General features: G+C 43.6%; 1 protein-coding gene across 8 annotated transcripts in view; it reads left to right on the top strand.

Annotated features, from left to right (window-relative positions):
- The window catches only part of kiaa0825 (KIAA0825 ortholog), a 125,981-nt gene that overhangs the window by 56,709 nt on the left and 51,111 nt on the right, over window positions 1-18,161 (top strand). For all 8 annotated transcript variants that reach the window (XM_026188788.1, XM_026188789.1, XM_026188791.1 and 5 more), the window contains 2 exons: window positions 452-607; window positions 2,484-2,578. In XM_026188788.1, coding sequence (XP_026044573.1) covers window positions 452-607; window positions 2,484-2,578 — 251 coding nt within the window. The remainder of the gene's footprint in view (window positions 1-451; window positions 608-2,483; window positions 2,579-18,161) is intronic.

The following is an 18,161-nucleotide window of genomic DNA, read 5'->3' as shown; positions in this document are numbered from 1 at the left end:
GTGTGCATGAACACACACATAGAGTCATAGTGTACAAAGACTCATTGCTATATGCTGGACCTATTGTGAGACACATGCATTACAACTACAGCAAAGGTTACAGAAACAGCACCAGAAAGTGCACTAGTGTAAAAAACCTGTTTCTCTTTCGTTCCATCTGTACATATTTTGTTTTGATATATGTTTTTCATTGCTTTATTCATTCACTGAAATATGGCTCAGGGTGGAGCCATACACGTAAGTAGACGCTAAAACTCCACTAGACTCTTTATTTGTTTGGTCTGTTCGATCTTCTTTGAGTTTAGTTATTTTACTTATACAAAACCTTTTGGCCTCACTCTAGTTGTCAGACTTTTTCTTTACAGCTTATTTATTATCAGTCTTATCAATCACATTGCATCCGTCTCCTGTGTTTCTCTTCTTCCATCCCACCCTCATAACCTGCTTACAGGAACTGCTGATGTCTAAACTGAGTGGAAGCTCAGACTTGCCAAATGATCCTCCTCTTTTTGTGAAGTTTGATCTTGGCCCCGAGAGTCATGTTGGAGGTGCCCGTTTCAATCCTCTCCACCAGTTTGACCACATTGGCAAGAAGAAGCTGGATCAGGTGTGTTACGCCTTTTAAGGTTAACATTGTATTATATTCTGGTAGCAAATAAGTGTTTAAAACTTGTTTTAGTTGTGTGAAACATCTTTGATATTCATGTGAACTTTTTCCAGTTTTCAGACTTTGTACTGTGTGGGTGTACTTGTGACATACAGCGTGGTGTCATTATAACTTTCACCGAGGCCGGAAGCTTAATGTTGAAGGTTAGAAGCTCTTTGAGTCTCTAGTGAACTGGATACTGTGGTAGTCTCTGAAGTTGTCAGGTCTTTCTGGGGCTTGGCTTTCCTATTCCCCTTAGGTTGCTGTCTTTTTCCGAGCAGGAGTTAGGCTGGCAGGAAGAAAAGAACGCCGAAGAGGTGAAAAGATGAGAGAAGTTTTTTTTTTTTCTTTTGTAAAGAAGTGAGTAATGTTAAAGGAGAGTGCAGTCTTAAAGTGCACTTCTTTGGGGCTTTGAACCATGTAGCCTCTTATCCTGAACCTATCCCCAGGAGTGTCACCATGATGTTCATTTAATTGTTAGGTTTTTTGTTCTCCATATCAGGGTTGAGTCTACCTACAGGTAACTCACTGTAAGAGTTGCTCGCTTTCCCCCTCATTTCCCCTCTATTACTATGATATCCCCCACTGTTAGGAGAGATACAATGGTACTTATAACACTTACAGCAGTAAGTATTTTCTCAAGATAGGCCTGTGTGTTTCTGCTTTCTTTTTTTAAGGATTAGAATTATAACTTTAATATTTATATTATTAGAGTTGAATACAATTCAGTTTTATTTGTACAGAACCTATTCAGTCAACAGTCACATCAAGGTATTTCATATTGAAAGGGAAAGACCCTACAATATTAGAAACCTCCAGTAATCAGACAATCTGCTATGGGTAACCACTCGGCAACAGTGGGAAAGAAAAACTCCTTTTTAACAGGAAGAGCCCTGCAACAGAGTCGGGATCAGGGAGGACCAGCTATCTGCTAAGATCAGTTGAGGGTGATTAGAAAGAGAAGAAACAAAAAGGGAAACATAGAGTGATAAATACAGAACATAAGCTATGAAAAAGATTTGTATTTGTGACTCTTATATTTGTGCCTTATAGCAGCTTCAGTTCTTGCTGTGGCTTTTCAAGAACATTAGTCCCATTTAATTTCTAAGACTTGGCCTGTTTTCGGCTTATCACAGGAGGCTGCATAGCTTTGCATAGAAACACCCTATTAAGAGAATGATTAAAATGCCTTCTCCGCTTCAGGTGCCTGTGTTGTTTGTCAAATAAAATGGAGGGAGGAGGAAAAAGTTACACCCATCAATCACAGATGAGGAAGAAGCAGAGGGGGGATCGGATGGATGGATGGAACGAGTAGAGTTCTCCTCCTTTTGTCAATAAAACTCAGCCTGGAGTTAAGAGTGACATTTTACAATCAAAGCAATCTGATTTTTATTTGCTTTCCCAATATGGTGATGGTGCCAGGTGTGTGTGTTCCCTGTTCACATCCACACGCGCGCGTGTGTGTATTTTTAAAAAAGAGTGAGAGTTAGCAATAGAGGGAAAGAAAAGGAGAAGGGAAGGTGGGGGGTTGGCAGAGTGCCATTGAAGATGGAAAGAGGGAAAAAAAAGGCATAGCAAGAAGAGTAACGACTCCCTCCAAAAATTGATTTATCTTTCTATAAATGATGGCTACATCCCCCAAATGGATTTATAAATTAATTGCTGTCTTATTGGAATAAAAACCTTCTTGTGCGGACATGATTGATCGCCTGATGTCGGTGGCCTGCGCTGGAGACCCCCCTCCTCTTTTGTTAGTGGGTCCCAGCTGGAGCGGTAATGCACTGATGGTATTAACCCTGATTAATAACTAACAAACGCTATCCTCATACATCAACAGAGTGCTGTGGTCGACTGGGCATGGGACTGGGCAAGGCTGCTCCCAGCCTATCAGGGCATGAGTCGGGTCACCTTCAGAGCTCTGCTGGCCAACAGGTAAAACATTTCTGTTGCAATATATGTATTTTTATGTGTCTTTTTGTGTTTCATTTGTGCAGTCATTTTGTGAATTACTCGCCTTAGTACAGACCTTAGATGGTTTTTATCAGCATATAAAGTTTCATTTTCCCGATTGTGTCTTCTATAATGCGGGCTGTGCTGTGGAAAGAAATCTTTGGAAAGAGGATATTGGAGTGCTATCATATACCGTGTGTGCTGAATGGAGTGGATCAATGAAATCCTCTCTGTGAATGCATGTGTCACTGACTGCACAGACACAATTTTTGGTAATTGAGTAATGCCTGCTTATTAGGTACTTTTGAGACCTTGGGGTTGGTACATAAAGATGGATAAAAAAAACAGGCTGGTTCGGATTTTTGTGTCATCTGATTGAAGTTTTTCGCCCAAGTCCACCACTCCTGTCCCATCCTCTCCTCCCCCTCCCCTCCTGTTTTACGCTGCAACAGGCATAAATATTTATGCAGGTATGTGACACATATTAGATTGCAATACTTCAGGCTGTTCCCTGTTCTCCATTCACAGCTGTCACGCTGCCAGCTATCAGGGAGCTATGGGGCTACTGCACCTTGTCTCCACACCTACGCCCAATCCATTCTAAATCACTGCCATTGTAACACACACACACACCTTTCTAACAAAGGGCAAGCTCTGCATCTGCCAAGGACACGGGCCTAATAAGGGTGAAGTACTCAGCTCTGTGCTACGCTGTGACGAGCTTTGTCGCCTCCATGCCTCTACCCCCTCTTCCCACACCCACATACACATATTCTATTCTTCCGCCCCTTATACGCTGCTTTGTTGCATGCTAAAACAGATACTGTCATTGCTTGACTGAGCCAAATTAGTGTTTCAGCATTCATGAATAGAAACTGAAAGAAGAGGATATGAAGTCCGATAGCAAGAGACATAGAAAAAGAGGGTCTGGACTTGAAGTTTGAGATTGTGAGCGACACGGAGAAAAAGCATATCACTTCTGACAAGGATTCAAAAAGTGTGAAGATGGGAGTGGGAGGGGTTAAAGGTTATATAATTCACCCTAATCTCATAGTATCAAAGTGTCTGAGATTCTGTCATCTGCCTCATTAGCCTGTCTTTGTTGGGCCAGAGGAACAGATTTCATGGAGGATTTGGAGAATGGCTTTGGTTCAGCACAAGTTGCTCGCACAGAGCAGGAAGTTAGTTTCATGGACTGGCGACATGTAAGCTGTCAAAGTTTTTCTCAGATCAATCTGTGACTCAGAAATATCCCTCAAGCTATAGAAGGCCGTTCATGGGATAAGCACACTGATGTCTCATCCACTGATCCATTTGTTAGTGTAGATAAGGAACACTTTCTGCGTAACCACAGGCCGAAGCGCCTTCGGCTGTTTTCACTTCACAACAATTACTCTTTCACTGCTTCCAGTTGCTGAAAAAGCCACAGCATATCTCACCCTCTTGATGATTTTAATAGTAATGTTTCTACCCCGTACAGTATAAAAAGTCCTCTTATTGTGACCTTGTTGTGAATTTCTACCTTCTAACTTTTAGTCTCCTTGAATGACTTTCTCTTCCTGTACACAGTCAATATTTTTTTCTGCTCCCGGGCTGTGTGACTTAGCAGTGTGGCCCATTGGCCTCCTATATATTGTGATAGTGGCAGGACAGTTATTGTGCCTAGGGTTTATATCACATTCTAATGGAGCAAGGCTATGAGTTAAGGGGCGGTAGGCTTTTAAACCAGGGCTGTTAAATCACTGTTCAGATGACTTCATTAGCAGAGCGGGACACATGCTGAGACACTATGTCGGCACACACACGTACACACACATGCGTATACATACACTTTCACCCTGCTACCTTGACGGTGTAACGCTCGGGCCAGACAGGAGGGAGAGTGGATTTATACAGATATGTGTGTCCTTCTTTGTCACCTGTCACTTCAGTTCCCTTGGCATGATAGCTCATCCATCATCTACAGATTGAGCTTTTCAGCAGAAACCAGACTGATTAATACTACTGAAGGACCTCCAGGGTTGACTATATGACCTGGCTTCCTGGCAGACTTGATACATTAATGGGCAGATGGATTACTTATGTAAAAAAACACTAGTTTTCTGACTAAATGGTGGGTTGGCTTTGTTAAATACGTTGTTACTGTTAAAAACAATGTAAGAAGCAGTGATTAGTGGATGTGTTTGATGGAGTACTGCCTGGCAGGGTCAAATTTTGATTGTTTGTCTGGGAAACTGACCAACCTGTTGGTTCTTGGCCAGCTGTGATAAATGATAGGCCTCAAAAACCTATTAAGGAAGGCTAACTGCTTTGCTAAATAGATATTTTTTTTACTTTACTTGCCTTATTTTCCCCCTTATTATATGGATGGATGGGTGGCTCTGAATTCTACTTTTGCAAAATCAAAAGATCCCTGTTTTAGCTCCAGGAGGAGACACAAATCCCTTGTTGGATGCATCAGGAAGGACATCAGACATAAAAATCAAACATGAAGAGCTACCTGCTGTGGCAACCCTTTGTTAGCAGCTGAAAGTACCTCTATTACATGGATGGACATCTTTATAGACACTGATGTGCAGCTGACTTATGATAGGCTTATACCAGAGAAACAACACATGCTCTGTTTGTGAATCAAGGTCTAACAGCAGAACTAACTAGTAAAATTCAGCCACCCTAAAGTTTTCAGTGTCTTCCTTTATCTCTAACAGATTTAAAGTTTTTGCATATGGAAAAAAAAAGTATCTTCCTTACATGCTCATATATACTTAACATTTCACCTTGAACAAACTGTACTGAATGCATTTATATTAATTTCCATGCATTACGAATTGAAATTTGTCTAGGTTGTCTCATTCCTTGACTTCAAGTTATGAACCGCTCTTTGTTACAGAAGCGTTGAGTCAAAGCACTAAGTGCTTCAACTGATGCTGAAGTTTCTCTTCAGCGAATAGATTGCAAATGGATAAGTCAACTGCTTTGTCCTTGGTCGCACTTTCAAATCCCCTTTTCTTTAGTGAACACTTGTAACTCTGTCTGAGCGTACTTTTATACAAAACAATTAAAAAAAAAACACAGCTCAGGCCCTTTGTAGGTTGGAAATAATGCCAGGAGTGCTGACCCTTCTCTTTCTTCTGTGACTCTGATTGCGTCCCAAGGCCTTCGAGTGCTACGGTCTTTTATGTCATTTTTCTGTTCCATCCGTGGAAAAATGAAACAAGTCTGAAAAAGTGTCATGTGTTGCAACAGACAAAAGTCACATTTTAGCTGTCATCTGCTAAGGTGACTTTTTGAAACAGTTTCCTTGCACCTATATGTCAGAGAAGGTCCCCTGACCTGGTTGTTAAGGGGTAGCCAAGTATGAGAGATGAAGCCTCATGTGTCACTTGGCACTCTTCCACTCCATCATAAGGATCTAATATCGTCCAAGGACATTCATGCTTAGATCTGCTAGTTCTACTGCTCCGGGTACACGGTCTTAAAATCAGCGTGGAGCAACAGAAAGACGTCATGGGTTGGCCCGCAGTAAATTCAGAGTTAGATATACTGTAGCTGTGCTATATTTAGACCTTATTTTCTGAGTAAGCACTGCTCGGTACGATTTTATTACACACGCATTGACAGTAAAAGGGTACTAGTAGTATTGACCTCTAGATTTGCTGGCTTAATATAGTTGGCTACAGTATAACTACTGAACACTAAACCATTTTCTCTGAATTGTCTCATTGTTTCTGTTACCCCTCTGGTCTATAACAATAGCAGTTTGTGGAAAAATGCCAGTCTGTGGCATTCTCTTGCTTGAGCGGCTCCTTAAATTGCGGCGATAGACGCTTGTGCTTTCAGGAAGTGGGCAATCGCCATCTGTTCCTTGGCGCTGCCATATGGCGGGCCTTTTTCTCAGGGAATAAAATAAAAACAAATATGTCAGAACGTTCGTCTTTCTCCACGGACGCTGATCAACCTGGGGAGAAGCTGGATCTCAGTGTGTCTGGATTAATGGTCTTACTTTACGCTTCAGGGAATGAGTGAGTGTACGCTCGTCTTTGTGCATTTGTGTGAGCACGTGTGCATCTTTTTGTGAGGGCATGCACGCACTAATGCACATTTGTGTACCTGGAAGTATTTCTCAAAGCATTTATCTGACTTTAAGGGTGATGGTACCGTACCGTTTTGAGCAGTTGGTTGCCCTAGTCTTGGAAGCATTAAACAACGCAGGAGAAAAGAGCTTCAAGGTTAGCCAGAGTGACATTTCACGGCTGCCGCTGCCAAAGAAACAAGAAGAAATGCTCTCAAGCCATCATCAGACTCTCCATCTTGCGAGGCCACGAATTCAAAAGACTTGTCACTTTTGAAAATCAGGAGAGTGTGAGGTGTCATTGAGGAAGGGCTTCTTTCTTCTCTCGTAGATCTCCTTGGGTGTCCTCTCTACTGACTGACAGCTTGGGATGGGAGTTTGTGTTGGTGGAGACAGAATACATCTTTTGTCTGCTTGGTTATACATGGCGTGTTTTGTCTTCGCTACCCCTGGACAGCACTGACACATTGAGGTTTTCATTAGCCGTAAGCAGGTGGTGAAGAAGAGGGACGAGCTTATGCGCATCACTCTGTTCCCATCCCTGCTTGTGTGCATCTGCACTGCACCAGCTTGTATACTGTAAGCATATCACAGAGGGCGTACATGTGTCGGGCCGCGTGTGTTTGAATGTTCAACATTACATTTTTAGCGTGTGTGATACTTGGAGGTTTGCTCCAAAGGCGAATAAATCAGTGATGCCTGGGATAAGGCCGTGGCCCCTCCTCAAACTGCACAGACAGGCTGAGAGGCTCATTAATCAAACGGCCAGTCACAGATGTGATGGCTTCCACACAAACCGCCAGCAGACTGTGAAAGTCACATCCAACAGAGTCAACTGTCAGCCAGGCAGGCAGGCTGCACTTTTCTGCTCTCTCTCTCTCTCTTTCCCCCTCTGTTGTATTAATCTCTCACTCTCCCTTTACCTCCTCTCACCTCCAGCATGATGCCTCAGTGTGATACATCTGAAATATTTGTCTTGTCCCTCTAAAAACCATCTCGAGGGTCGAGAAAAATCCATGTTCTCAGAGAGTGGTCATGATCAAACCATTTTGGGGAGACAAGACATCAGTCATTACTGCACAATGCTCTGTTCTCTGAATTTACTTACAGCATAGGTAAACACTGACCACACCACTTCAGATTATCTCCTAAATTACATGAATCCTTGTTCATTCCCTGAATAAAAGTTGATAATCTGGTAGAATATTATGGAATATGGTGCAATTTGTTAGGTGAGTCAGTGTATTCCTTTTAGTATTTTGTCAGTATCTGGAAATTCCAGGTACACTCAGGACTATCATGTGTACCCTCTTCATGGAAATGCTGGCATGTGCAAAATATGTTTTCCCATTTCTTTTGGGTTATTATGTCACAAAACTTTTCTGCAATCCCAACTCCGAATGGGTTTAAATTAGTTACAGTTATTACCAGTAATTTCTATAATATTGCTGCTCATCATCATAACCCTCGCTTCACGTTGGTTATTCCACACAGCAAGCTGAACTAGATTATCCTGTTATCCTTTGTCAACTTACTGTACCTGACGTTGCTTTAAAAAAATGCATTTTTTATGTAATTTAATTGTATAAATAGCAATCTCTGTGACTGTTCCAGCTTCAGACTTTGGATGGATAAATAGTTGGAGTGACTCTAACACCAGAGCTAAATGAAAATGCTGCTTAATCTACTGAAAAGCCCTCCCAGCACAGATAGAAATGCTGGATGGAACAAGGACAAGACAAAGCCACCCTCTCCTGATTAAAAATGGCAACTCCCAAGGCTCCTCAAACACACTGGGGTATTTGATGCTGCAAATAAAGACTGTATTCCACATGCTTTTGCTGTCAGAATGGGAAATGGTGCAGAAGGGAAGGAAATTCTCTTGTTATGATGCCAGGTTTTTGGAGAATGACACCATCATAGTTGGAGCCCTGCAAGATTTAACTACATCTGACTACACAAGGTCTATGGGCAGCTTTTTAAACAAAGTTTGACTGAACAGAGAAACAGCCATTTTTCAGCGATGTGGCTTCTTTTTTTATCAAGTTTTCCAATTTTACTTTTTTCCAGTGTAAAAAAATAAAAGAGAAATGTTTAAGCATGTGAAAGCAGGCTTATAGTAGCGTTACTAAAATGAGATATGTACGATATCTCATGTCATCTCAATGCCAGCTGAGCTTTTTCACATTGCATTGAGATCAAATGTCCTCAGACATTGTGAGCTTTGCACAGCTGTAAAGAATGCTGTCATTAACTGAAAAATAAATACTTCTACAATACCAAAACAAAAGTAGTAACATGCTGCAGTTGTCACTGGATACTTTATCACACTTGCAGCCACCATGCATTTTGTTACTGCACCTGACTTTGCCAGCTTTGGATCAAGTTTGTCTTTGGATTTCTAGCATGTCCACTGGGTATTTGTTTTGGTGAGCTCTGTCAGCGAAATAACTCCATGTTTTGCCCTTGGAACCAGTTTTGTCAACCAGTTTAGATGAACTGGGACTCGGTTCAAGACGTGGTGGACTGTTTGACACTGTTGCCATGTTTCCTGCTGATTTACTGAAATGACTTTTTAGCTGACTGTAGCAGTCCATTGTCAAGAGCCAGTTTGTGACCGTCTGTTCCAGTCCATCATTGTATGCGTTTCCATCCTTTTTACTATTCCATGTGCCATCTTTATTCAAATCCTCTGGAATTGATACCGAGTTAGCCTCTAAGCTTGCAGAATGTGTTTGGTTGTGTGGTTAGTGTATTGGAGGATACATGGTGAAATTAAAGTTGAAATGAAAAATGTTTGGCATTTTGTCTTTTATGCACAAGTATGTCAACTAAGAAAGTATATCCACTAGTGGTGGTCTTGTACTTGTTAATGATTAAAAAACTAACTGTAAGGCACAACATAAACATGCAGTGTATACACATTTCTAGATCTGGATTTTTTTTTTTTCATTATGTATGTGCCCAGAGACCATTTACTTAGAAAAATGTAAGAGAAGACCCCGGACCTCTATAAAGCCAGTGCAAGATAGTAAATAAAAGAGCATCATCTAAATGCTTGAACAGGTTTGTGCAAGTTTGTGTTCCCTCCTGTGTGAGGCTATGTAGTGAGGCGGTGAGAGGTTTTTTCCATTTTTTTGGGAGGGTGCATCACGAGGTTGTATCCTGTCGCCAGGCTCATTAGTCCATCAGAGGCGCCCAACCAGCCCCAGCCAATCGTTGCTCTCGACTTGGCTCTGCCATTTGCATGTGGTCTAGGAAGAGATAATTAGAGGGATCTCTGCCTGTCACTGTTAATCTGGGACTTAGTGAAGGGCTGTGACGCCGACACGCTGATGGACTGACACACACACACACACACGGTGTCATATGAATTTGCACACACACTCAGATTCACAGAAATTCTACGTGGAAACACAGTGCCTACCTCCACACGCTAACATGATTTGCACAGGTAAACACTGTTAAGCTGTGGATAGGACTGTTAGTTTTTTTTAATGCTCTCTTTTTGATTTGTGACTAGAAGAGTGGTCTTTTTGTTGTATTTCTTATCTCTATTAATGCTGCGCATTACACTAAAGTACATCAGAGTTCCTTCCCCATTGGTGTGATATGATAGCATGTTGACTCAGTGACTGTTTACACCAGTTGTACTATGCTGTTGACACAGGGTTTAGATCCCTGTTCAGATAGACTGTGCTTGTTGCTTCCCAAACAGACAGAATGCTCAGTAAGTCTTTTGAACAAGCCCAGCTGTCAGCCCTATATACAGTACGTTCACACACACACACACACACACACACACACACACACACACACACACACACACACACACACACACACACACACACACACACACATACATCAATACACCCACATCCTAACAAACATGCACATGCGCTCATGCACTGGCAGGTCCCCAGCTACACACACACTGAGAACACACACACGTCGCTGATTGGCAGGCCTCCTGTTTCCCCATAATTCCGACTGATTTATCCAATCAATCTCACTCGGAGAGCTGCTAAAGCGTTGACTAATATTAAGAGTAGAACATGCGACAATTAAAACATCCTTCAGGTAATTACAGAGCTGGTTTAGCAGCAAACAACTGAAGCATTTTATACATTCAGCATGTTGCCTGTGTGTTTTATTTGTACCTGTTTGATAGTTAATCGGGGGAAATGAGGTACATCTGTGAATGTTACCGCTTTTTAATGCACGTGCCGCATAACATCGCATCGTTAGCTGAACGAGTCTATGCAAATATTGACGCTCTTCACCTAATTAAGTGCTATTTTATCCTGCACAAGAAAATCTTGCGTAAAAAAGACTGGATAGATGTGCTTATTACCGCAAAGCCTTTTTCCAAACCAAGTGACAGCAAGTTCTTTTCGAGCACTGGGGGACTGCTAAGCTAAATGGTGGATGTTGAGGAAGTGCGTGAGTACCATTGCTGACCTCATCCGTCCTGCTCTGTGACCTTTTGTCACCACTGATGGCACATAATAGTTGACACTTGACTTTAGGGGCTCTTTAAGTGCCAAGAGTGGCCTGGGCCCTGGGTACATATTCTAATGCCATCATCTCTGTACTCTGTGAGAATACCCTTTGTACAGGAGTCCTCGCTACACATGTTTTCACTTTTTCTTTCTGAGCTTTCTGAGCTTTCTTCGCCATTCTCCCTCCCTCCCTCCTTCCCTCTTTTTTCTCTTGTTTCCAAAAAAAGACACATGCGGTCACACACACAGCAACACTCAGACCCACTCAGACATGCTTTCGCTGAATTGAAATGGTCTGTCCCGCCCTTCTGCCCCTCTGCCATTTAAGGCAAGCACAGAGGTGCACTTGTCTTGACACTTGTCTCAACAAATCTATAGACAGCCAAAAGGACTATTCCAGCTGTTATCAAACCACTCTCTTCATGCCTCTCCTTTCCTCTTTTCTACTCTGTGTCATATTTAGATACAGCACCATTTTCCCACCTTCACCACCTGGACTCTATACAGTACGTATGGAAAATTACAGTGACGGGTGGGTATTATGTATATTAATATCACTGACTCGGAGGTTATTTATTGAATCCTTCTGCTCCATTCTAATTTGGGAATGTAGTATATTATATAGGTCACCTGAAAACTGTAACTGTACTTAAACTAACACTTGCTTTCAGGAGATTTGGGCAACCATTTCACAGCTATTGTAGATTTAGACTTTTGACAGCATACGCATATGACAAAGGTTATAAAAGCCTTTGCATTCTTACAGCTTTCTGCAATAAATACCTTTTTATATCAAACATAATTTCCTATCTTAGAAGATATTTTTTTTTACATTTTGTGTAAATTTTGCATAAAATGTCAAATGTCTGTGCTGTCTACTGCAAAGAATAGCCACTCATCTTAACTAGTACGTTGATAAACATTAAAATATACAAATATATTTATGTATTTGTCTCCTGCGATGTATATCGGTGTACAGAAGGTCCAAGCACCCTAATCAATAAGAGGAATCAAATAGCAAATAAGCAGTTATTATAGATTTAAAATCCCTTCCAGCTCAGAACAAGGTGTTGATATCCACTGCTTGTTATGGGTCAGTCTGCACTGTAAATATGGCATGCTGTGGCAAATGGCAAATATGATTGCACTCTCCCACTCGGTGTTTCCCCACCTTTGCAGCTTTTTACTTTGTGTTTCTTTCAACTCTTTCTCCTTTTACCTGTTTTGGCTCCCTCTCTCTGCAATCTTCTCAGAGAAACCATCATGGGTCATGTTTTTCTGAGTCTTTGATCACTGAGTAGTCTTTCAGCATGTTGACTACAAGGCCTCTCACCTCCCCAGTGGTTGTTGCAAAAGAGGGGGCACACTTATCTAGCTTCTATGATGTTGATGGTTGAAAGCATTTGCTGATGTTGAAAGTGCGTGTGCACCTTTGTGCGTTTGTGTGTGTCCATTCAGACATGATGAAAGACTCTGTTATAGCACTGGGGTTGTGATCGGTTGCAACTACACTGTAGCTATGGTTGATAAGCATGGCATTCGTATCTGACAGATAATGATCATGTGACAATGCAGTCATTTAGGAGAATAATACCCTCGGCACAAATTCTTACATTTTTTTTCTTCTTAAATAGCCTAAAAGGTTGGAGTTTACATCCCTGAGCTTTTCATCCATGCCTATTTGTTCTGTTATTCCATGGAAAACTTCCTTCACTGTTTCATAATGGGTTTCTCCTGAGGGCACAAACTCTGGCTGAAATAGAAAAAGCTTTATTCCCCCCTTAGTCTTTACACCTCCTGCGAGTAAACGATGGCTCGGTGTCTGAGAGGTTTGCGGCTCCATCCAGCTGCAGAATTCTCTCTTTTGTAAGATGCAGGGGATGGCCTTGATGTGACAGCTTCTGATGTTAGCCCAAGTTGTTTTTGACAGAAGACAAAGAAAAAGGAAAGAAGGCAAAGAAAAAAAAGGAAATATAAAGGCAAACCGATGGAATTTATCTTCTGAGGTGAATTGCTTGTGCAGGAATCAATTCTTTCTCTGCGTCATTTTCTTTTAAAAACATCTTTGTTTTCCTCCCCATGTTTGCTTTGTCATGACTGTTAAGAACAGTCGGTTTGATTGAATTTGCCACTGGAGACATTTAGTGATCTTGATGCATTCTTTGGATGCAGGGCTTAGGCTTGCTGGAAGCATCTTTTTTAGATGTCCCCCTCCCGCCCATGACATTACGGAAACAGGTCTACCCTTTACAGCAGACTGAATGGTGAGTGGTATTATTTGATATATTGTGCTGATACATGCCAGTCTATAAGAATGCCAATGACAATCATAGGAAAGGACATTTAGATTACTGTCGAGGCTCCCTGTCCTGTCTCTTCCTATCTGGCCTGCTATCACTCCATCTGTTTTGTAATCTGTCTTCTCTTCATCTTGAGTTTGACTTGTAATGATGAAGAGCTGGTCAGAGGGGTATAGAGCATTTTGTGTGTGAGGTGTGTGTGTGCGCATGTGTGTGTGAACTTTGAAGTTGCTGTTTTTTATGTGAATGAGTGGGAGCCTTGTATGTGTGTCCAGCCTGTGTCTGCCTTTACTAAGAGTGAGCGTGACCCTTGGGCTGTACCCCACAATCAGTCAGCCTGCCTAGCCCCTTCTGACTGAGTGTTCCTCTCTTAGTCCTCTGAAAGAGTCTTTCTTGTCACAGTGTGCCAGACCTTCCCTCTGCCCCTCACTGTTGTCAAGGTTAGCCCGTCTGCACCTTTTCCATTTTGACTATCCTTCAGAAACAACCTTCTTCATATGTGTCTCTGAAAAGAGTAAAAAGTTTGAAGTTTTCCACTCTTTTCTAGGTCTTCCACTCAAGGTTAGACTTCCCCAGTGCTCTTCATATAGCCTTCATATAGCCTTCATATAGCCTTCTAGCAGCACTCTATCCAGTACTTACGTGCATCTGAGAGAGGAGGAGGAAGTTTAAAGGAGGTTAAATTCTCTCTTCCTGTTCATTCTCACTTTCTCTGAAGGTGAGTCTCTTGTTAATCTCTGATTTCATGTTTCACTTCTGTCTTGTTCGCACACACAAGGAAAAATATGGTACTGTGGCACAACATATATATATATATATATATATATATATATATATATATATATATATATATATATATATATATACACACGCTGGATAGCGTAGTGGTTAAACTACACGCCTTTGGAACAGAGGATCGCAAGTTCGATTCCTGCCTGGGGCGTCTGTATCCAGTAAGGGTCCTAAGGCTAGACCCCCTATGCTAAGCAAGCCTACCGCAGACATGAGCGAGACAGCAGCACTACGGGCAATACCTACAACCACGATTACCGACACTAACAAGCTGATCTACAATACGGCAGCAGTGATCAGTGAGATGCTTGGCTACAAGTTGAACAGCCACAAGGGGCAGTACCCTCCATGGAGAAGGAGGCTAGAGGGCAAGATCAAAGTAGCACGGAGGGAGGTTAGCCAACTAACAGAGTTGCAGAAAGGTGCGACAAATAAGGTGCCTAAGAAATACAGCAAGCTGTCCATACCTGAGGCCTTGGAAACTGCCAAGCAAAGACTCACAGCCTTGGCCAGCCGCTTGAGGAGGTACACCAGAGAGATAGAAGGCAGGAGAATAAACCAGCTGTTCTCCACAGAACCAGCAAAGGTGTACTCTCAGTGGCAAGGGAACAATAAGAGAACAGCACCACCAAGGCTGGAGACGGAGCAATACTGGAAGAGCATATGGGAGAAGGATGCAACCCATAACGGCAATGCTCAGTGGCTAGTGGATCTGAGGGCAGACCACAGCGACCTCCCTGAACAGGGTCCAGTAACCATCACAGTGGCAGATATCCAAGAAAGGGTCTCCAGTATGAAGAGTTGGACAGCACCAGGGCCCGACATGGTTCACGCCTACTGGCTGAAGAAGCTGACTGCACTCCACGAGCGTCTGGCAGCACAAATGAACCAGCTGCTAGTTAACGAGAGACACCCGGAATGGCTAACTGAAGGCCGGACGGTCCTGATCCCCAAGGACCCCAAGAAGGGACCGGTCCCCTCCAACTACCGACCAATAACCTGCCTCAGTACTACATGGAAGCTCCTGTCAGGCATCATATCGGCTAAGATGAACAGGCACATGGGTCAATACATGAGTGGGACACAGAAAGGAATTGGCAAGAATACCAGAGGTGCAAAACACCAGCTACTGGTAGACAGAACAATCAGCCGAGACTGCAAGACCAGACTGACCAACCTGTGCACTGCCTGGATTGATTACAAGAAGGCCTATGACTCAATGCCCCACAGCTGGATACTGGAATGCCTAGAATTGTACAAGATCAATGGGACCCTAAGAGCCTTCATCAGGAACTCAATGGGGATGTGGCGTACAACACTAGAGGCCAACTCCAAGCCCATAGCACAAGTTACCATCAAGTGCGGGATCTACCAAGGAGATGCTCTGTCCCCACTGCTGTTCTGCATAGGCCTGAACCCCCTCAGTGAGATCATTAACAAGACTGGCTACGGATACCGACTACGGAACGGAGCAGTTGTCAGCCACCTCCTGTACATGGATGACATCAAGCTGTATGCCAAGAGTGAACGAGACATCGATTCACTGATCCACACTACCAGGCTATACAGCAATGACATTGGAATGTCGTTCGGACTGGAGAAGTGTAGTCGGATGGTAACAAAGAGAGGGAAGGTAGTCAGAACTGAGGGGATTGAACTACCAGAAGGCAACATTGCAGACATAGAGGACAGTTACAAGTACCTGGGGATCCCGCAGGCAAATGGGAACCATGAAGAGGCCGCTAGAAAGGCTGCAACCACCAAGTACCTGCAGAGGGTCAGGCAAGTCCTGAGGAGTCAGCTGAATGGTAAGAACAAGATCCGGGCCATCAACACATACGCCCTGCCCGTGATCAGGTACCCTGCTGGGGTAATAGGCTGGCCAAAGGAGGAGATAGAAGCCACTGACATAAAGACAAGAAAGCTCCTGACCATGCATGGAGGGTTTCACCCCAAGTCCAGCACCCTGAGGCTGTACGCTAAGCGGAAGGAAGGGGGCCGGGGACTGGTGAGTGTCAGCACCACAGTCCAGGATGAGACAAGGAACATCCAAGAATACATTGGGAAGATGGCCCCAACTGACCGAGTGCTCAGTGAATACCTCAGGCAGCAGAAACCCAAGAAAGAGGAGGGAGACGAGGAACCATCATGGAAGGACAGGCCCCTGCACGGTATGTACCACCGGCAGATAGAGGAGGTGGCTGATATCCAGAAATCCTACCAGTGGCTGGACAAAGCTGGACTGAAAGACAGCACAGAGGCACTAATCATGGCAGCACAAGAACAAGCTCTGAGTACAAGATCCATAGAGGCTGGGGTCTATCACACCAGGCAAGACCCCAGGTGCAGGCTGTGTAAAGATGCCCCAGAGACAATCCAGCACATAACAGCAGGGTGCAAGATGCTAGCAGGCAAGGCATACATGGAACGCCATAACCAAGTGGCCGGCATAGTGTACAGGAACATCTGTGCCGAGTATAACCTAGAAGTCCCGAGGTCAAAATGGGAGATGCCCCCAAGGGTGGTGGAGAATGACCGAGCTAAGATCCTGTGGGACTTCCAGATACAGACGGACAAAATGGTGGTGGCTAACCAACCGGACATAGTGGTGGTAGACAAACAGAAGAAGACGGCCGTAGTGATCGATGTAGCGGTTCCGAATGACAGCAATATCAGGAAGAAGGAACACGAGAAGCTGGAGAAATACCAAGGGCTCAGAGAAGAGCTCGAGAGGATGTGGAGGGTGAAGGTAACGGTGGTCCCCGTGGTAATCGGAGCACTAGGTGCGGTGACTCCCAAGCTAGGCGAGTGGCTCCAGCAGATCCCGGGAATAACATCGGAGATCTCTGTCCAGAAGAGCGCAGTCCTGGGAACAGCTAAGATACTGCGCAGGACCCTCAAGCTCCCAGGCCTCTGGTAGAGGACCCGAGCTTGAAGGATAAACCGCCCGCAGGGGCGTGCTGGGTGTTTTTTTTTATATATATATATATATATATATATATATATATATATATATATATATATATATATATATGTATATGTGTATATATATATATATATATATATATATATATATATATGTATATGTATATATATGTATATATGTATATATATATATATATATATATATACGGAAGGACAGGCCCTTGCACGGTATGTACCACCGGCAGATAGAGGAGGTGGCTGATATCCAGAAATCCTACCAGTGGCTGGACAAAGCTGGACTGAAAGACAGCACAGAGGCACTAATCATGGCAGCACAAGAACAAGCTCTGAGCACAAGATCCATAGAGGCTGGGGTCTATCACACCAGGCAAGACCCCAGGTGCAGGCTGTGTAAAGATGCCCCAGAGACAATCCAGCACATAACAGCAGGGTGCAAGATGCTAGCAGGCAAGGCATACATGGAACGCCATAACCAAGTGGCCGGCATAGTGTACAGGAACATCTGTGCCGAGTATAACCTGGAAGTCCCGAGGTCAAAATGGGAGATGCCCCCAAGGGTGATGGAGAATGACCGAGCTAAGATCCTGTGGGACTTCCAGATACAGACGGACAAAATGGTGGTGGCTAACCAACCGGACATAGTGGTGGTAGACAAACAGAAGAAGACGGCCGTAGTGATCGATGTAGCAGTTCCAAATGACAGCAATATCAGGAAGAAGGAACACGAGAAGCTGGAGAAATACCAAGGGCTCAGAGAAGAGCTCGAGAGGATGTGGAGGGTGAAGGTAACGGTGGTCCCCGTGGTAATCTGAGCACTAGGTGCGGTGACTCCCAAGCTAGGCGAGTGGCTCCAGCAGATCCCGGGAACAACATCGGAGATCTCTGTCCAGAAGAGCGCAGTCCTGGGAACAGCTAAGATACTGCGCAGGACCCTCAAGCTCCCAGGCCTCTGG

The sequence above is a fragment of the Astatotilapia calliptera genome, chromosome 12, assembly GCF_900246225.1.
Source record: "Astatotilapia calliptera chromosome 12, fAstCal1.2, whole genome shotgun sequence".
Classification (NCBI taxonomy): Eukaryota; Metazoa; Chordata; class Actinopteri; order Cichliformes; family Cichlidae; genus Astatotilapia; species Astatotilapia calliptera.
This window is presented reverse-complemented; position numbering and strand designations above follow the sequence as displayed.